Source organism: Eumetopias jubatus, unplaced genomic scaffold (assembly GCF_037043125.1).
Source record: "Eumetopias jubatus isolate StellerSeaLion01/CBP00866 unplaced genomic scaffold, mEumJub1_p1.0 scaffold_8, whole genome shotgun sequence".
NCBI classification, from domain to species: Eukaryota; Metazoa; Chordata; class Mammalia; order Carnivora; family Otariidae; genus Eumetopias; species Eumetopias jubatus.
In genome coordinates, this window is record NW_028274814.1 from 136483766 (window position 1) to 136504078 (window position 20313).

At 59.9% G+C, this 20313-nt stretch overlaps 1 protein-coding gene and 1 long non-coding RNA gene across 4 annotated transcripts in view; one reads left to right on the forward strand and one right to left on the reverse strand.

The window, feature by feature from the left end:
* The first annotated feature begins 1456 nt into the window (after window positions 1-1456).
* Window positions 1457-11864, forward strand: LOC114218418 (uncharacterized). 2 transcript variants are annotated; one of them, XR_003611196.2, is made up of 4 exons: window positions 1457-1543; window positions 4597-4811; window positions 8505-8547; window positions 11732-11864. It is a non-coding gene; the product is annotated as an uncharacterized LOC114218418 (long non-coding RNA). The 2 variants fall into 2 exon arrangements; XR_015768786.1 differs by lacking the exon at window positions 1457-1543 and adding an exon at window positions 1637-2088 and having other exon boundaries at window positions 3617-4811.
* Window positions 1837-20313, reverse strand: part of SCUBE1 (signal peptide, CUB domain and EGF like domain containing 1) — a 138906-nt gene continuing 120429 nt past the window's right edge. For both annotated transcript variants that reach the window (XM_028115512.2, XM_028115511.2), the window contains 12 exons: window positions 17814-17933; window positions 17420-17524; window positions 16412-16525; window positions 15456-15593; window positions 14044-14247; window positions 10835-10996; window positions 9283-9450; window positions 7451-7612; window positions 5832-6029; window positions 4215-4367; window positions 3797-3876; window positions 1837-2076 (listed from right to left, as the gene is read on the reverse strand). In XM_028115512.2, the coding sequence (XP_027971313.1) occupies window positions 1924-2076; window positions 3797-3876; window positions 4215-4367; window positions 5832-6029; window positions 7451-7612; window positions 9283-9450; window positions 10835-10996; window positions 14044-14247; window positions 15456-15593; window positions 16412-16525; window positions 17420-17524; window positions 17814-17933 (1757 nt within the window). In that variant the 3' untranslated portion in view covers window positions 1837-1923. The remainder of the gene's footprint in view (window positions 2077-3796; window positions 3877-4214; window positions 4368-5831; window positions 6030-7450; window positions 7613-9282; window positions 9451-10834; window positions 10997-14043; window positions 14248-15455; window positions 15594-16411; window positions 16526-17419; window positions 17525-17813; window positions 17934-20313) is intronic.

Genomic DNA, 20313 nt, shown 5'->3' on the forward strand with positions numbered 1-20313 from the left:
ACACTCGTGTAATTTCTGGGGATGCGCAATGGCTTGGGAGGGAAGACAGGCGTCTTGCTGGAAGCTGAGGCTGGCCTTCACGGCCCGTGACCAGGGAAGGGTGGTGTGGGCCCAGACAGGGCTCAGGGCTCACACTGACCTGCCCACCAGGCCCCTTCCCGACCTGAGTTGGATGTTGGCAGAAAAGGCGCCGGCGGCAGAGCGTTCCTCAAACTAGGGACTTGCCGTTGCTGACGTGGGCGGCGGCAGGGAACGATTTCTGAGCTCCCAGCCCTGTTCTGGATTGTGAAACTGTCCTGGCCTCCCTTGTCATCGACCCCCCAGACCCCACTTGCCCGGCCCCAGGCTTCACCATCTGCAGCGTGCCATGGACGGGTCTCAAACCATGCCCTTCGCTCAGCGTGGGTGCGGGGGCAGGAGGAGGGCACAGCCTAGGGGCACCTGGGACGGGTGACTGGGCTTCATTTTAAGATTCTCCCATGTTTCTTCGAATTGTGAACATTTGTTAACCCTAAAGATACAGACCGCTTCCTATGCACGTCACATGGGTGGTGGCCGGCAGGCGAGGCCTCAGCGCTGCGGGGAGATTTCTGGCTCTATCCTGGCACGGGCTTCCTGGCTGAGGGGGACACCATGCAACCGGGTCAGACTCTGGACTTCTCTTCTTTAAAGACAGACTCTCCGAGGGGCGCAGCGTGGCGCGGCAGAAAGAAGACAGCACTCTCAGGGCCCGGCCTCCGGAAGCTGGGCCACCTGCCCTCTGAGGCCTCTCGCAGTGGCACAGCCTGTGCTCACGTGGGGAAGGCCTTGTTTCCCTGTGGCACGAGGCCACGGCACAGACCCCAAGGTCATGGCCTCAGGGTCAGCACAGGCCCCTTTCGAAGTTTACTGCTGGGCCCCTGGACCCACAGGAAAGGGCCCACGGGGAAACTGCCTTCTACCACATTCTATCTGAGGGCAACACTCCAGCAAAGCATCAGAGCCTAGTTCCCCAAGAATGTGTATTCCAGAGTGTGTCCAGAACCAGCCTGCCTTCTCCCCATCCTGCAGGCTCCCGGCCTCACATAAACCGGTGGCAAGCACCTGGCGGGGCGGTTAATCACTCAGGGATGCTGGCAACAGCCTGTGAGGGAAGAGGCGGGGTTGCATTTCATATTTATAGTTACTAAAGAGGATTTTCCTAAAATACCCACAAATAGAAGTATATTATATTTATATTTATAGTTATATATATATATAGTACTTAATTAGATGCTCTATCAAGGGAAAGCACAAATCTACAGTTTCCTCCGCTAGCAGCTCTTTTCTGTCCCACCACAGAATCCTTAGAGCCTCACCACATGGCGCCTGTGTCCCGGGCCCGTGGCCGGAGGAGTGGGGTGGGGTGTGGATGCCTTGCAGGTGCAGACACTGGCTTATCAAAGCTCCGCAGACGCCTTCCCACACCCCTCCCCCTGCAGCCTGGCCTCCTGTCTCAGATGATGCCTCCCAGAGCTTGCCTGGGGACAGAGGCAGCCACGCCTCCCCCCTCCTGAGGCGTCAGGTAAGGCCACGTGCCACCCCCCCCCCCCAAATGTGCTCTCTGCCCAGGACCTGGCTGTGCACAGGGTGTCCTGGCCCCGGGTGGGTCCTCTAGTGCCGCTCAGGAGAGGCTGCTGTCCTGGAATCGAACAGGCAGAGGGAGCGAGGGAGAAAAGCCGCAGTGTTTTCCCAGTGGGGCCATCCGAGGAGTGCGGCGGGCCGGGGTCTCGGCCTGGACGTGGTCTCACCCCCACGGGCTGGTCCGTGTTTCCGAAGGGCAGACGCCGTGGTGGCTCCCCAAGGCAGAGTGTGGAGGCCCGCGGAGCCGCCTTCTAGCCTCTCCTGTGGAGGGAAGGCACGCTCCCCTCCCCGTCGGGACACCCGCCATCCCCGAGCAGGGCATTATTTGTAGGGCCGCAGGAATCGGGACACTTTGGAGCGCAGCAGTTTGATGAAGGACCGCGGGAACATCTCCTTGGACTCCTGGGCTGTGTACTTGAAGTAGTTCTGGGGATGCGCCAACACATCAAAGAGGGCCTTGATGAGCTTCTTGTCCTGCAAGACACGGTGAGGTGGGGGGTGAGGCCGCGCAGGAGGCCGGGGCTGCGGGCCTCTTCAGTATCTGGGGCCCTGGAGGGGCCTGTGGGGTGTCTGCAAGGAAGGGGGGGAAGGCCCCACAGACTCTCTTCCCCATGAATTGTTTTTTGATTTTTTAAAAAAGATTTTATTTATTTATTTGACAGAGAGATAGAGAGCACAAGCAGGGGGAGCGGCAGGCAGAGGGAGAGGGAGAAGCAGGCTCCCCGCAGAGCAGGGAGCCCAACGCGAGTTTCGATCCCAGGACTCCGGGGTCATGACCTGAGCCGAAGGCAGACGCTTAACCGACTGAGCCAACCAGGAGCCCTGTTTTTTTTTTTTTTTTAAAGATTTTATTTATTTATTTGAGAGAGAGAATGAGAGATAGAAAGCACGAGAAGGAAGAGGGTCAGAGGGAGAAGCAGACTCCCTGCCGAGCAGGGAGCCCGATGCGGGACTCGATCCCGGGACTCCAGGATCATGACCTGAGCCGAAGGCAGTCGCTTAACCAACTGAGCCACCCAGGCGCCCCTGTTTTTTGATTTTTTTAAAAAAGGTTTTATTTATTTATTTGAGAGAGAGAGAGAGAATGAGAGATAGAGAGCACGAGAGGGAAGAGGGTCAGAGGGAGAAGCAGACTCCCTGCTGAGCAGGGAGCCCGATGTGGGACTCGATCCCGGGACTCCAGGATCATGACCTGAGCCGAAGGCAGTCGCCTAACCAACCGAGCCACCCAGGCGCCCTTGATTTTTTTTTTTTTAAAGATTTATTTATATATTTAGAGAGAGCCCACATGATTGGGGGAGGGGCAGAGGGAGAGGGAGAGAAGCTGAACAGCTTCAGAGGCAGGTGGGGGCCATCCCTGGCCGGGCCTCGAGGGCCAAGGTTTTTGTCCTAAGTGATGGAAACACTTCTAGTTCTGCAAAGATGCTCCTGGCTGCAGGGTGGAGCCGTGCGCAGAGGGCCAGGGCGGCAGGGGAGGGGCAAGGAGGGGAGCCGGCATTGTCTGCAGGATGGACCGATGGAGAGGCCAGCACGACCTTCCGGTTCCCACTACACAGACGGGCTCTAGAATCTCCAGCTCTGCTCCTGGTGCAGTAGCATTGGGGGGGAAGCTCTCTGCTTACAAACTGCCTACTGTGTGCAGGACTGTGCCAGCCCCGGGGCTGGAAGACCCACACTCGGCGAGCCACCCCTGGTTTCTCAGAGGGCTTGCCCAGGACCACCCACTTGGGACGTGACAGCCAGGGGACCCAACCCTGCTCTAGCCCCGCCCACCTCAGCTCCCAGGCTGGGAGTGCTATCTTCCCAGATGCCGAGCCAGGGCCAGACCCCCAGAGCCCGAGCAAATCCCTGGGTCGGGGCCCTGAGCTGGCCAGTGCCTGCCGCGTGACAGACACAGTGCCCCTCGATGACAAGGTGGCTCTGCTTCTTAAGGCCACGAGGAAGATGACGAGGCAGGCAGTCCCAAAGGTGGGGGCGGATTCTACTGATTTTAAGCTCCCACCATGTTTCACAGATGAGGGAAGTGAGGCTGGCAGCTGGTGAGGAGCCCAAAGACCAGTCACCAGGTCCTGGGCTAGACGCCACCAGGGAGCTTGTCTCGGCCCTCCTGGTCTGCAAGGACAGATGCCCTGGATCATCACAGGTCACCATCCTGGGATCACATGGACCCTTTGCCATAAGGAAGTTCACTCACTTTTAAAATTTCCTGGTGATTCTCCGAGGCGTAGAGCCGTCCATCGCGAACGATATCTTCTATCAACTGCTGGTAGTCCTCTGTGAAACCCACCAGCAGGGAAGGAAGGAAGGTGAAGGTGCCACACCCTGCCTGCTTCCCCCTCACCTTCAGCCTCTGCCTTCCCCTGCTCCACATTCAGACTTCAGACCTTGGCCAGAGGCAGTTCTGCCTCCAAACCTGTATCCTCCACCCAAATTGACCTCGAGGTTTGGCTAGCTAGAAACTCCTAGTCAACCCTCAAAACCCTGCTTGGGCAGTACGTCACGCTGAAGGCCACAGACACCACTCATGGCTCCCTCATCTGCACCACTCCCCACCCCATATGTGTTTGTTGCCTCTGGGTCTGCAGGGCCAGACACAGTGCAGCCACACTGACCGTCATAGGTGACATAGGGCACTTGGAATCCTTTGCCGCTGTTGCCTTCATTGGATTTGAACTGGATCCAGAGCTTCCGGGAGCGGGAGGTGAAGGCGATGGGCCTCTCATAGGTCTGGCAGGTCTCATAGGTGGTGATAGATGCGGGTGATGCTGGGGACAGAGCAGGGGGGCTGAGCGGCTGGCTGACCCACATCCCTGCACCTGGCCCCTGTGCTCCTTCCTCAGGCCACGTGCTTTCCCCCACCTGGTCAGCCGCCCAGCTCCCATGCCCAGTCCCCCAAACAGTCCAGCTCTAGTCTCTGCCCCAGATGCCAGTCCCCACCTTCAACCCCAGTTCCTACTCAGCCTGCAGAGCAGGTTTCTGTGTCTCCTCCTCCAGGAAGCCTCCCCGACCGCTCCGTCCTCGCACTACCATGTTCCTGCTCTGCCCTGGTGAACCCTTTGTCACTGCTCCTCTCTGCTGAGTTGTCACTGTCTTTCTCCAGCCAACTGCTCCTCCAGGATAGGGCTCATGCCCACACCCAGCACAAGCCAGGCCTGGGGTGGGGGACCCCATTTGGGAAGTCCCCTCTCCCTATGAGCAGATGAACAAGGGTGAGCGTGCTGACCTTGGGGTGCATGGGGCTGTCCAAAGGGTGCCCCACCTCCTCACTGCTCCCTGGGGAGCCTTCCTGAGATGCCCTGGAGGCGGGAGAAGCTGACCCCCTAGAGCTCAACCCTGTGGGCAGACAGTGGAGGGGAGGATGTTGGGGACTCGGGAGGCTGGTGACAGAGGAGGCGGGGAAGATGGTCTCCGGCTGGGCTCTGACCGGCTGTGGCATCCTGGGCAGGCTCCCTCCCCTTTCTGGCCTCAGGCTTCCTGGCTTATCAGAGACAGGGAGTGGGAGAGGCTCGCATATGGTAACAAAGAACAAAGGGAATAGAGTGGAGAGAAACTCGCTCAATCGCCTCTCCTCCGCTTAGTCTCTGTGCCTCACACACATTCCAGACCCAAGTGGGCGGGAGTGTTCTGCGTCCGCGTGCATCCGCCTCCTTCTTCCCTGACGTTCGGACTTGCGGCGTGCTCCCTGGGGGCACTGTGACCTGACAGCAGCCCGGAGGGGTCCTGGCCTGCGCACATGCTGTTAGGGACTCAACCTGGTTCCTGGGGGGCTCAGGGGCTTTCCCGCCTTTCTCGCTGCTGTGGCCATCTGGGCACACACTTGTCCTCACCCACTGCTGAGGGCCGCGGCCCGCTGCTCTTGGCCCCTGGACAGGGGTGACAGGCCAGGAGGCTGGAACTCCCAGAGGGGAAGGGACAGGCTGTCTGACCCTGGGGCATCTTGTGCGTGTGCCCCCGAGCCTCAGAGGTAGCAGGAGGTGGGCAGCAGGGGTCGCTCCTGGGGCCTCACCCTGGGTGGCATGGCAGGACAGGCAGGAGCCCCGGGATGAGACTAGCTTGTGGTCCGCATGGAGACCAGACCAGACCGGCCCTGGCTTCCACGCTAAGGGTGCACCCCACACTCGCCACACCCTGGCACGGAGCCCTTTGGGTCAGACAGAGGTGGGCTGCGAACCCGCCCCACGGGTGACCCTGGGCAGCCCCTCTGCTGCCCTGCCTTGACCCGTGCATACCGCTCTTCCTCATGACCAGGACGTCGCCACACTCGTCCTCAACGGGCAGGAAGATCTCGGGGACCACGATGAGGATCCTGCGCTTGGGGGGCGGCGAGATGTGCCACACGCACTCGGCGTTGGCCGGATAGTCGCCGGGGTAGTTGGGGGACTCGATGTAGCCTGTGTAGTCGCCGAGCTCGCCGCCGCAGTGCTGGTCTGTGGGCACCGGGGCCCCACGGGCCTGCTCAGGCCGGCTGCACGGGGGACGTGGAGGGCGGGCCCTCGACGGCCCCGCGGCCCACCTCCACCCAGGGTCCCCCCGCCCCCCGGCCAGCTTGGCCCTGGGCCGCTCATCTCACAGGGTCATCTTCCTGGTGGTGGGGGGGGCGGCGCCCTGGGGCCGGCCCACCCGGTGCCAGCTCCCCTGCCAGCCCTGCTCCTGCAGGTGGCCCGCATGAAAGCCCCCCACTCAGTGGAACGCCACCCCCTCTTTCCCTCCACGCACTCCACGCTCAGCGTCCGCCAGGTGCCGGTGTGGTCGCCCTCCACACCAAGCAGGAAGGCTCGGGGACACACAGGCAGCACAGTGAGGAAAAAGAGACATGCTTCCCTTTCTTTCCTTTGGTAGCTAAGCTTCGTAATCCTCAAGAGGCCAAACGTGACATCTTTATGAGCTAAATGCTCCTACCCTCACCCTTACACCTTAGGTCTGCAAAGAGAACGGAACGGAAATACTAAATGTACATAATTTTCTTACACCTTTTCATTTATAAAACACTTAACATCAAAATTTCTGGGAAGCATTTCATGTTTACCTTACCTTCCAGAAGCTTCCCTCCTATTTGCTTTCTCCACTTTTATTCACGAGGACATTTAAAACCCTGTCTCTGTGGAGCCCCACCACTGTGCCTGCTCTTTTGTCCCCAGAGGCCACGAGCCCCAGGGGATGCCCCCGGGGAAGTGGGCAGCTCCCAGCTCCCAGCTCTAGGATTAAGACCCTTCATGGCCCTTTGGGCTGTCCCAGACATGACCAGCAGCCCAGGAAAGGGGTAACTGGCCAGAAATTGATTAGGGGAAGGGTACAACACCAGAAAATCTGTCCCAGAGGACTCCGAAAAAGGAATTAAAAATATCTAAAGTAAAGTCTGTTATGCCCAGATGACTGCTAAATGACGGCCTGGGCTATCTGTTTCCCAAATTGTCTTATGCTGCCCACATTTCTTTTGGCTAAACTGAGCTTCTCACAGACATGAGGAGGCCTCTGGTCTTCCTCCGGCGCCTCCACACCTGTCCACACTTCCCGCTTGCTTCCTGACCCCCGGGCTGGTTTGTGTCCACTTGGCAGCCCAGCCATGCGTGCCTTCCGAGCAGCACGGCCTGGCCCTCAGCCGCTGCCCCACAGACCCCCCGGTGTGGGCCTGCCTTTCCCCTCCACAGACCCGGAGCCTCGAGCAGAGCCCGCTGGGCACAGGGGTGCGGGCATCACCCTGAGCAGACGTGCGGATGTGCTAGGCTCCGACCCCCGGGCGGAGTCCCCGGGGTCCTGTGGACACCATGTGGGGTGAGGGCTCACCCCGTCCCCGACAAGCCCACCCCCATGTTCCCAGCCCCCTGGCTGCGGGGAGAGCTGCACCTACTTTTGCAGTGTGTGACGTTGGTGGAGCCATCGAAGTCCGTGCTGGTGTTGCCTGGGCAGGTGATGCAGTGGTTCTGGCCAAACTCGGGCTGGTAGGTGCCCACGGGGCAGCGGATGCACCGGTGGATGGTGGTGTTGTAGTGGTGGCCCGGGGAGCAGTGCACTGTGGGCCGGGGTGGGGGGGCAGGTGGGAAAGGGCAGGGGGCATTCTCCCTGGCGCCTCCCTGCCCTTGAGGTCTGTCTTGGTGCCGAGGTCAAGGCCCTTCTTTACCACCCAGTGGCCTCCCATCACCCGCACGCAGTCCTGGCCCTGTCCACAGCTGTGCGGAGTGTGGTGGGCCGCCGGGAGCTGGGCAGTGAGCCCCGCAGACCGAGGCCCGCCCCTGAGGTGCGTGTGTTGGGGGGCAATAAACGGGGCATGAGATGTTGTAAGGCCAGGCATGGGCTGCTCAAGGGGCGCAGGGATCTTGAGTGGAGGCTTGAGTAGTGTGGAGCTGTCTGGGAGGCCATCTGGGCGGAGGTAGTGGCCAAGCTGGGCCCGGAGTGGGCCGTGCGCGTGCTGGGTGTGGCCAGAGGGGAGGCCACAGGCCACGGGGACGAGCTCCTGGGGCCAGGGGGTCATGCTAGGCTTTGCGCTGAGGGAGGAGGGCACCTGGAGCCACTGCATGGTCCTGTCTGATGCTCTGGGGAGGGGATGGGGTGGGGGAGCGGCAGGGGGACAGGTAGCCTGGCTCAGGGGGCAGGAATGGGGCGCTGAGAGCTCATTGCTCAGAGCTGCTGGCTGGGGCTGCGGACAGACTGGATGTGAGGTCAGAGAGAGAGCACTCGGGGGCACTCCAAGTTCTCCTTGGGCACCTGGCGGGACAGAGCTGGTGTGAGCCGGGGCGGGGGGCACTTTGCGGCAGAGATGAGGGGCTCTGGCCACGTGGGGTGACAGGTGGGTTGCTAGATATGACCGCGTCTGTCCCCTGGCAAGGAGGGTGTAGCATCTTGTTCAGGACAGAGGTGGGGCTGGGGACAGAAAGTGGGGTCAACTGGATGCTCTTTCTTTCCAGGTTCCAGAGTGAGTGCCCAGGCCGGGGACCCCAGCACTAGCAGGTGAGGGGTGGGTGGGTGAGACTGGGTGGGGCCTGGGGCCACGGGGCTGTGGGAGGTGCCAGCTGGGAACCGATTTGGCTCCAGCCTTGATGGGAGCAATGATGGGGGGCAGTGCGGTGAGAGGCTGAGTAGTGGGGTTTGGGAGAGGGTGGAGGGAGAGGAAGTGGCGTCCAGACACTCTTTCTACAAGGTTCAGAGTAAGGAGGAGAAATCCTGGCAGGAACTGGAGGGCAGATGGAGTTTTCTCTTCTAGAAGGGAGGATTCTGTCTGTTCCCAAGAATATCAGGGTCAGTGGGTGGGAAGAGGCCCTTGGCAGGGCAGGAGGCAGGCTCATCAGGGGGACTCGGTGACCATGGAGGGGAAGGTGCGGCTAGATAGCAGGACCCCCACGGCCCTGAAGGGAGGGTCTCCAGGTAAGGTGAGACGTCTGACCTCGCGCCACTGCCCCTGCCCGCCCTGCATTTCTTCACCCCCTCCACCCCCCAAAACTTTCCTGTGAGTCAGGCTCAGGGCTCCCGTCTGTAACCACTGTGCCTGCCTGGCTCTCCCATCTGAGACCCTCGGGTGGGCTTGTGTGGAAACCCGCTGTCCCTGTCCTGGCGGCCTGTGGCACGGTGCTGGTCACCGTGTCCACTGTCGGCAGCCCTGGGCTGCCCCTCTGCCCTTGGAGATCTGCCACCCGGGAAATGAGAGGTGTTGAGGGAAAACGTCCCTGCACAGCCCTGCCGACTCACCTTTGGCCTCACAGTCTTGGAAGGAGACTGTGCCCTCGTGCTTGGTGAGCAGCCCCCCTCCGCAGGGGAAGCACCCTGTGCGCCCAGGCTCAGGCTGGTACGTGCCCACCGGGCAGGCCTGGCAGGGCCTGAAGCCATCCGGGGAGAAGAAGCCTGGGGAGCACTGGCCTGAAAGTCAGAGGTCATGGCTCAGGTTGATGGGGCGGGGGGCGCCTCGGTCCAGACCCTGTTCTCAACCCTCACCTGCCCTGGCGGAAGGGGACCACGGCTGGGGGGGAGGGGGGACTTGGGGAAGGGGCCTGGGCTGCACAAGGCCCACCCCCACCCAGTCCGGTGCTGCCAACAGCTCAGGCACTATGGGGCCTTGGCCAGGCGTGGCTTCACCTCTCCCACTAGCAAGAAGGGCTATGGGTTGAAGAGCAAGGGGCTTTGCTGTTAAGCTGGGAAGTGTGGACCCCACACGTGGAGGGGAGAGGTCGGAGGGGCTCCCCCCAGGGGGCAGGCCACACTGTGCCTTCCACATGAGGAAGTGGGGTCCAGGCTGACCGGCCTTGTCTGTCTGCAGGGCTAGGCCAGGGCAGAGGGAGGGGAGTCTGTGAGGTCCCTGAGGGCCTGGCTGAGAAAAAGGGAGGGGACAGCACACCCAGCATTAAGTTGGGATGCAGAGGGTGCTTTGGCATCGAGTGAGGGGTGGGTTGAGGGCCCTCTTGGCCCAGACCCTGAATTCTCTGCTCCCACCAGTGGCTGCTCTCTGCTCTCAGTCACCGGCCCCACTAAGGGCAGAGACCACACTCGTGGAGGGCACAGCCAGCTAGCCCGCAGGGACTCAGGGCTGGGCTCCGACCTCTTCTGTACCCCAGAGAAAGCTGGCTGGTGGTCTCCACTGCCCTAGGGATCCTACCCACCCACCCTCGCAGGCACACCTTTCCCCACCCATTGTCTTGGGTGGTCCCCATGAGGGCCGGAGAAGGGAGGCTGATGGGGGGGAGTGTGAGCCCGTATCACAGATGTGGTTAAGTGAGGTGGTAAATGTAAAAGCTCTTTGCAAACCAAGTTGTGCTGGTAAACTGAAAAAGGGCTTTCCAAACCATCAATAGGGCAAACTGTAAAGTTCTTCATGTAGAGAACAGTTCTTGCCAAGTATATGGGACCCTCCATAAAGCCTTTTGATAATGATGCGGTGCTCGAAACCATGTAACATATTTGGTCAACTGTAAGGCACTACATACCTCCATTATAGACAGTAAGTTGCCCGTAAATGACCAAGTGTTTATAAACTGTAAAGTCCTTTCCAAACTGCATGCTGCTGTTCTCGGGTGCACTAGGCACAGCCCAGTGCTTGCTGGCACACAGATCCTCCAGGGCACCAGTGCCCTCTGTGAGCGTAGCAGCCTGAAGTCATGCCAGGCTCTGCACACGGCAGGGAGCTTTACAGAGTATCACCAGGGACTGGGCCTTTGCTTCGGGGACCTCAGTAGAGACACGAGGTGCCCCCGGACCCTCCCCCCACCGCAACCCCCAGCCCCGCCCTCCAGGGGGGACCCGCACTCGCCTCCACATTCGGATACGTTGCGGGCACCAGCCAGGCCGAGCCCGTCGCTGCTGGGGCATGGCGTGCAGCTGAGTTGGCCGTCCCCATCCTGGTAGGACCCCGGCGCGCATGGCACACACTGGCCAGGCTCTCCGCTGAAGTAGGTGCCAGGCCCGCAGGCCACTGCAGAGGCAAAGTGGAGAGATTGCCGGTGGCAGGGGTGGGGAGTGGTGCCCAGGTGGTCTGTCTCCTGGTACCTCAGACCCAGGCTCTGTCCTCCCAGATAGAGCACATCCCTCGTCCCTGTGGCTCAAAGGAGAGCTGGCGGTAGGAACAAGACAGCAGCCATCTGTGAAGAGCCCGGAGGCCTGACCCTGGTCTCCTGCCCCGTGCTGGCCACTCCTGCTCAGCCCTTCGTTCTCTCTCTGCTCTGCATCCTGCCCTCCAGCCCTGACCTCTCGGCCTGCGTACTAACCGTTTCCCGGCCATCCTACGGGCATTTTGTCCAAACCCAGCTCTCCTACCCTCCTTTTTCCTTCCCTGTCGGGTGTAGCGGCCATCTGGGGACATGGGGGTGGTGCGGGGGGGGGGGGGGAGTGACAGAGGTGGGGGCAGGGAGGCCTGGTGGCTGAGGGTCGTCCAGGCTGGTGTGGTCGGCTGCATATAGCAAACTGATGAGTAAGAAGACTGACCAAGGAAACGAGAGAGGGAGCCGCATGTTTCTCTGGAGAAGAAATTTAGAAACATGGAAAGAGGGGAGGTTAGAAAGAACTCTGAGCTATTGAATTGGAGGGATTGGTGTGAACGCATGGTTTTCCAAACACACACACACGCACACACACACACCCCTAGGTACCCATCTATAGCTATGGAAATACACATATACACCCATGTCCGATATACACCCATACTTTCTAGGTCTGTCCAATGAGAGAACCTGGAAGCAAGGACACTCCAGTAGCAGCGAGGACCCCAGCTTTGGCATCTGCATATCTTCCTCCTCTAGGGGTCCAGGGGTTCCTGACTGATTGCGAAGGCTGGGGCAGGGAAAGTACAGGTTTGGTGCCCGAGAATCCTCAGCGAGTGATGGGGGCGTGGGGTGTGTCCAAAGGATGGGGGAACCGGTCTGACGGGGAACTTTACTGGCTACACTGGGGATGATCTGAGCACTGAACTAAGTAATCCCAGGCTTGGATTACAACCCGGTGAAGAACAGAGGAGTCTCTGAGTCCGCAGTGATATAAATACACGGACATGTAGATGCGCAGAGGCATCCGTAAGTGAGGGGGAAGGGAAAGGTTCCTGACAGGAGAATGCTAACTAATACACAGGGACCAGGGCTGGCAGGAATAGAGGATACCGTCCCGCAACCATGGGAGACGTGGCTGCTTTGGGAGTTGTCACTGAGTGCTGCTGGCGGGGAGGGTGTCTGATGGGGAGCAGGATGTTGGTATAAATTCAGAATTACATCCCCAGCAAATCCTCAATTGCAGAAGGGGAGGCCTGGGTCAGTATCCTGTGCCTCCTGACGGGGGCGCTGAAGAGCAGGCGGCCAGCGCGGTTTCCTGCTGAGACCGTCACGGACACGTGGGATGCGGCCCCGTGAGGGTCATCCTACAGCAGGAGGACAGGAGACGCAGGGAAAGAGCGAGGGACTGCTCCACACTGAAGGAAGGAGAGACAGGACCCTGAACGTGCAGGACAGGGGGGAACTGGGCTGGACCGCGCGGGCTGGACCTGCTCGAGGCAGCACACGGGGGCACCTGGGTGAAGAAACCATGGAAGTTCCTTGTTCTGCCTGGCCATATTTCCCAATGTTTGAAATGATTTCAGAATAAGCTATTAAAAATAGAAGAAGGGAGCGCCTGGGTGGCTCAGTCAAAGTGTCTGCCTTCCGCTCAGGTCGTGACCCCGGGCTCCTGGGATCGGATCCCGCCGCGGGTTCCCTGCTCAGTGGGAAGCCTGCTTCTCCCTCGGCCCCTCCCCCTCCCCTTCCTCGTGTGTGCTCTCTCTCTCAAATAAATAAAATCTTAAAAAAAGAGAGAAAAGGATGACATCACGAAGGCCCCTGCCCTCCTGCCATGCTCACTCTATCGCTCGAGCCAGAGTCCTTCCTTCCCCCCCCACACCCCTAAATCCCGCCTCTTCTCCAGTGATCCCTAGTTTATCTCTCTGGCCCGGCCTATGCTCTGTGCCCCAGATTTGTGGCTCCAACCACCCTAACCATTCAACGTCTTCACAGGGATGACTCACGTGTGTCTGAGCTAGCAAATACAGACAGAACACTCCGTCGCCACCAGCCGCGTCTTCCCCAGGTTCCCCAGATCAGAAAATGATGCCACCTCTGCCCCGCGGCCCTTGGGGGCTGCCCTCGAAGCCCCTCCAAAGTGCTCTCTCAATCGGTCTCGTTCCTTCTTGTCCTGCTGCCAGCCCCCCACTCCCCGTTCAAGGCTCCACCGACTCCCGCTTGGCCTCCCTTCCCTGCTCCTCTGCTTGGAACCATCCTGTGGTTTCCACGGCACCAGAGTAGCACCGCTGCCCACGAGGCCCGCAAGGCGGCTGCCTCCCCTGGCCTGTGGGTGCGCTTGCTTGCTCACTGGCTGCCTTCTTTCCCCGGGAAACGTGAAGCCCAGCAGAACAAGGGCTCTGTCCACTCTCCTGCAGCTGTGTCTAGACCCATCCCCTCTCAACAGGCCAGCTCCTGGGGCTCTGGTCAAGTCCCCTGCCTCCCGGGCCTGGACCCTGGCTGGCTGCCCTCTCCGAGCTCCTGCCGTGCGCCTGGCCTCCCCTGCTTCCCGGCAGCCTGTGCTGTAGCCCTGGGTGGCCCTCAGCCTCGCATGCATCTTCGCTCGGCTCCTCCTCTGCCCTCAGCTCCCACGCTGCCTCGGCTGGGAGGCCCTCTCTAGCCACACAGACTAGTCCCCCTGCCCCTCCTGCCTCTCCGCTGTGGCCGTGCTGCCCTGCGCTCTCCCTGTCCCACCCGTCCTCAGGATTGTGGTGAGGGTCGTGCGTGCAAATGTTTGCCCAGCAAATGCTTTGCCCAGAGCCTGGCACCAGGGGAGTGCTCTTCAAATGACAGCCATAATGATGAGCATGGGACTGCTTCTCTCTGGCAGGCTTCTGTCTCGCTGTCCCCTCCCAGTGTGTCTGCTGACCCAGGCCCCCCGTGGAAGGCAGGGCAGAGAAGGTTTGCCGAGTGGGCATCCCAGTGGCCACGGGCAGGGACGCACCGCATTTCCCGTCCTGTAACACCTGGCCTGTGACGCACGCCCCCTGGCCCTCCAGGGCCTTGGCCGGCCACTGGGCCATCGCGTACTCTGTGCCTGCGACCTGGACGGAGAAGTGCTGCCGGCCGATGGACTTCCGCAGAGTCTTGATGGCGGCCTGCAGGCTCTGCTCGGCGCGCTTCCGCATGCAGTCCGCCTCACAGGTGTCTGCAGGGGTGGGAGGGACGGTGACTCACAACCCCCTGGGAGCGGCCCCTTCCCCGAGCTTCCACCTCCACCAGGCCTCGGCCCCCAGCACGTTCATGTGGCAGCCGGGGGCCGAGGCACCATTGTGGCGTCCATCTGACAGATGAGGAGACTGAGGGTCCAAGAGGTATGACCCGCTCAAGGCCACGCCGCGGATCGGAGGAGAAACCGGGCCTCCGCCATGGCAACGCATCACCTCCCCAGGACACAGCTCACGCACGGACACTCCTCCCTGCCACTCAACACCCTCGGGGCTGCCACGATTCCCAGAATGCCCAGCTCTCTGGCCTTGGACCCAAGGCCCCTTGTGGTGGGGCCCCTGCCTGCCTTGCCAGGCCTCACCCCCAGGCCTCCGACACCCACTGTGAACTCTGCTTTCTAGCCACCCTGTCCGGCTCACCGCCTCCTGAGCACATCCCATTCCCTCTGATCTCTGTGCCCTTGCCTACTGCATTCCCTCTGCCTGAAGGTCATTCCCTGCCACCTCCTCCAACCTCCCCCACTTGGTGAACTTTGATTTTAGTCCTGATTCAAATCAGTCTTCTGGGAAGACTTCCTGAGCCCCTCTCTTGGGGAGACCTCTCAGCTCCAGGTCCTGTTTGCTCTCACGCCCCCACCACCTAGCGTCTCCCTCAGCACCGGGTGGTTTGTATGTGGGTCTGTGTCCCCATGGCTGGGAGTGCTGCCAGCACAAGGACCTGGTCTGGTCCCCTCTTTCCAACAGTGCCCGGAGCTGGGCACACACAGCACAAATCTGCTGACAGATCTCAAACTTCTCTGTCACAACTCAGCACTCTTTTACAGCCAAGAGGAAAGCACTGATGAAACTCAAGCCAGCATTACAGGCCCCTTCTGGAACCTGGGAAAGATAGGCCCTTGGCTCAGTTGTTCCAGAAACTCCATAGGCACGAGCCCTTCCAGGCCCCAGCGAGGGCATGAAGGGTGGAGAGAGGCCGTGTGGCTGTCACTGTGGGCCCCTGAGCCCCGGGCCTCCTCTTCCATCCCGGGCTACCCGGCACCTACCCCTACCCCCCAGCTCCCCCACTGCCTGGCTGGCCTCCACCTCCAGTAGCCGTGGCTCAGGTGGTCGCCCAGCTTCACGCCCGGCACACCCCTGCCGGCCCTCCCCGGCTCCTGTCCTCCCTGAGGCCTTCCGCAGCCTCTCGCACCTGACGCCTCTTCCATCTTTGTCTCCACCTCGAACTCTGCTGTGATGTGGGTCACCTCCTTGGATGGGGACTTTTTGCCACGGCGCCTCTTCTTGGAGGAGTCACATTTGAGGGTCACAAAGGTCAGATGGCAGTTTTCTGGACAAAGAAGGGACCGCCATGGCAAAGGTGGCACAGGGCAGGAAGCGGGGTCCTACAGAGCCCTGCGCACAGGTTACCATCAGCAAGGCTCCTGCTTTGCCTAATAGTCTGTGGTGCAGAGGGGGAAACTGAGGCTGGAGGCCAGGCTGGCTCGAGGTCTCATGAGGGGTTTGTGGCTGAGCCAGGCCCTGCACCAGCCCTCCAAGTCCATCACACTGCTGCATACGGAGGCCCTCACACATATTTCCTTAGCGACGCCCCGGGGAAGCTCAGCTCCGTGGGGCTCAGCCCAGGTTAGGTCTGCTTGAGGGCTGCGCTCTGTTAGCTTTGGGGAGGAATCCTAAGGTGTTCAGGAATCTTTGTGGAAACAGAGCTGGGAAGCGCTTCTCCTGGGCCCTTCTCACCGAGATTTCCCCGTGCTACTCTCCAGCCTGGAACACCCTTCTTGGCCTCCCTCATTCCAAGAGTGAGCCACTGAGTGAGCCCTGGGAGGCCTTCTGGACACAGTCAGGCTGCACACAGCACCTGCCGTGGGGGAGCTCATCTAACCCAGGGTGAGGCAGGGACGATGGGCCCCAGGGATGCTGGGGGGCCCAGATTTTCCACTCCAATGCTGGCCTTCTTCCCAAGGGACACCACCACCGTCTACAGGGCTCCAGGCCTGGCTCCTGGGGCTCAGGGACCATGATGGTGAGGACGAAGAGAGGCCCCCCGCCCTTGGAAACCCAGCCCCGCTGGACCCTGGGCTCCCAGCTCTCAGGCGCGGGGACCCCCACCGCCCCTTGTGTGGGTTCGCACCATGGCAGCCCACTCACCCAGCAGCAGCTGCCTCAGGGCCTCCTTTGCTGGCTCCCGGCTGTGGGGCCGGAGGTGGCACTTGGCGTCTCGGATCTTGAAGCGGGCCTTCTGCCTGATGGGGGCAGGCGCACCTGGGGAAAGCCCAGATCCCCCCAGGTGGCAGCCTCTCTCATGGGCAGGGAGGTGGTGGGGCCGGGGGGGCCACAGAGGGAGTGCCTTAGTGTGAGGGGGCGGCCAGCAGGACCAATCCACTGGGGGCTGGGGCTGGGGGGACCCTGCTGCCTCATTCCTCTCCCTGCACGGCCTGGAAAAGGTGGGAGCATGGATGGTGGGGCCACGCTCAAGCCGGGGTGGGGGGGCTCACGGTCGGGGGTCTTCTGTGGAGGAGGAAAGGCAGGCCTCCCACCTCCCCCCGCACTGCCCAGTTCACGTGGCTCATGCTGTTAGGAAAGGCGGCAGAACAGAAGAGAGAGGGAAGCAAGGAAGGGAAGGGGCTTTGAAATAAGACACATGCCCTGAGCTGCTGATTCCTTCCAAGAGCAAATTCCAGCCGCTTGGATAAAGAACCGACAATCACAGACACTCAGCATCACGTCCTGTATGCATTAAATGCACACAGATGTCCCCATGGCATTGGATTCAACCTCCTGAATGGGAAAAGTGGCTGAAGACACGCCTGCAGGCAGGGGAGTCGGCTGCGCTGTGCGGATGGGGACCTGGCTGGCGGGTCCCGCAGGGCACAGGACTTCTGGGACCTCATGGTCACAGCGGAGGTGACTCACTTCACTGGAACGGAGTCTGAGACCCGAAGAGTCCTAGCAGATCAGAGTCACCGCAGCACCAGCGTGTGGCCCAGAGGTCCTAGTCCTGCTCTCAGCTCGCCAGCACCGGGGATCATGCTGGGCTGGTCCCCAGGCCAGGAAGTTCTTCCCTAGGTAGTGCCCCTCCCTCCCGTCCCAGGCTAGGGCTGGACGCAATGTCCAGGGGTCACCGGGCGCAGGCAGCCCGGACAGGCCGGCGGCTACCTGAGCAGCTGGGCCCAGTGCTGGAGCTGGTGCTGTTGCGCTTCGGCAGCATCTTGCCCTGGAGACCCGGGACGCCGCAGCTCAGGCTGTAGCTGTTTTCCGAGTCTGCGGAGAGGCCAGGGGTGAGATGGAGGCCTCAGATCCTGGAGGCCTCAGAAGGGCTGCTGTGGGTAAGCAGCTGGGAGGGAATGAGCCCACTGCACTTGTGGAGAGGGATGCTGTGTCCCATAGGGAACCAGACGGTGGGCCAGGATCTCTCAGTGATCAGGGCCAGGCGGCCTCATTCCTAGATTGGGCTCTTTCCTGGAGAACGGCAGGGAGGAGGGGCTGGACCCCAGGGAAGGAAGCCCCCCACCCACTCCCTCATCCCTTCCCGGGGATGGCCTCAGGTTACCTGGCACGAAGAGTGAGTGGGCTGGGCAGGAAAGGGAGCAGCTCTCCATGCCGCCCACCTTGCTGCAGGACAGCTGGGCCCAGGGGGAGGCCTTGGCCCGAGAAAGGCACTTGCCCGTCTCTGAGGAGGGGGAAGACATAAGAGAGGGCTGGAGGGGGCCAGGGTGGAGGCTTCTGGAGGCCCTGCCCCTGAGCGTGGACCAGTGGGGGACTTCTGCCACATCCCCATCCCGTGGCCAGACCCTGGTGGGAAGGGCCTGGGAGATGGCGGGGTCCACGTGTACTTGGACGTGTGGGGATGCCGGGCCCAGAGAGCTGGCTCGCTCCTCCCTCTGACCAGTCCAGGCTGTCTGTGAGAAGCCTCACGTCACAGGCCCAGACCAGAGGGCACAGCTGGATTCTCCAGAGCAGCTGTCCATGCTCCTCTGCGTAAGGGAGCAGGTGGAAGTGACTCGGGCTTCTTGGCAGTGACCGACTTCTAAGCATGTGAGGGTCACTGGGAGTCCCTCTCTGGGGCAGCTGCTGGACACATCCATTAGGTGTCCGGAGATATCCCAAACTAAGCTCTTCAGAGTTTTGCGGGTGTTTTTTATTTATGTATTTTTTATTTTATTTTATTTTAAAGATTTTATTTATTTATTTGTCAGAGAGAGAAAGAAAGAGCACAAGCAGAGGGAGTGGCAGGCAGCCGGAGAAGCGGACTGCCCTGCTGAGCAGGGAGCCCGATGCGGGACTCGATCCCAGCATCCTGGGATCGTGACCGGAGCCGAAGGCAGACACTTAATCGACTGAGCCACCCAGGTGTCCCTCTCAGACGTTTTTTAATCTTTTGATTAAAAGGACTGACAGGTCTATAGCCATGGAACTCAGAACTGGTTTTATCCCCGTCTGGCTGGTCAGTGACAACTGGCTGAAATGGGCACGCCCCTGGAAGTGCCCCTCAGAGGCTGTTGTCAATGGTCGAGTCGCTCGGGTGAGCAGGCTGAAGTAGGAGACTCAGCCAGAAAAATAAATGGAAGTGGGAAATTGCCAGTGTGGGTCATCTTCAACATGTGGCTCGACAGTTTCAAGGAGTCTTAGAAAGTAAATAATCTAGAAATAAAAACAAACTCACAGCCCTCCAGGTAAAACAGCTGGCCCCCAAGTAAATACAGGACCGAAAGTCCTCTGTTCCCAAAGAATCAGGAATCTTCAAGTAAAACCACCTGCAGATAATGCAGGACAGAAGGGCCACCGGAAGAACCAATGTTCCCGCTGGTTGAGAAGCAGAAGGACAACCATCTACAAACTTCCAAGGGAGACTAAGCCCCCGGCACTTCCTTGGACTTTCTCCAAATTCCTAAAGGGAATTGTCAGTGATTACTGGTGGACAGCAACATTGCTTTCTGGTACCAATGGGGGCCACTCATTGGGAGAGGCAACCATCCCAGCCCTGAGCGTGGGGGCTCTCGCTGGGGGGCTTTCACTGGGACTCCAAGGACGCAAAGCATTGGCAGCTCCTTCCCCAGACCATTTCTCAGGGTTATGTTTGCCTCGAGCAGCTTCGAGGGATGAGGGAACATCTCCTTCTAGATAAGGAGCAGCCCGGCTCTGTTCGCCATAAAAGTGGTGAGTTTCCCAGGCTGGGTGTCCCTCGGCTGTGATGCAAGTTCTCCACCTGCACGGCATCGAGGGGGCAAATGGGACTTGGGGGCGGGGCGGGGGAACCCACACAAATGTGCTTTTTATGCTGGTTGCTGTGCTGAGTACTGAAGTCCTTCGTCTCTAGCCCCGGGGTTCCGGGACGTCCAGGGCACCTGGGACACAGCAGCAGGCTAGCTTACGAGCTGCATGTAGGCAAAATCTCTGACCCCACCATATACACCCATTAATTCCACCACCACTGAACACCAAAGCCCAGAGAAAAGTTTAAAGTCACCTAAGAAGCAAGAGGGAAGGCAAATTGACTGGCGATAAGTGAAAAAAAAAAAAATTCTGTTTGCCTTAAAGTAAGGATGCCTGGTTGTGGGGAATATGGATGAAGATAGTAAGAGGCGGCCCTGAACGCAGACAGGAAGTTGCAGAAGGCTGGGAGGCCATGACCTTGATTTGCTCTGGTTTACTAAAAGCACTGAGGCAGTGGACACTCTAACAAGCCTTGGTCCTTTCCCAAGTTCCAACCTGTAATTGCTCCTTGGGAGCCATTATCAGAAGGCAACCCTCCCTTCCGTGGGTCAAAGCCCCTACCCATGTCGTGGGGCAGAATCTCCTCTGCAAATGGAACCGCCAGCTAAAATATGTCTCCAAATAAATACACCTAAAATATATCTGTGAGGTTATTTTTAGAAGTCCCAGAAAATTCTCCTACGCATGATTCAATTTATAGCTGATAGGAGCCTTCATATACATATTACGTATGATTCAAAAACAGGAGCCCTGGGGCAAAGCTTCCACATCAGCAGAACAAATGGAACAGGGCCCAGGAAGAGTCCAGACTGCCATAAATTTTTCTTTTTTCTTTT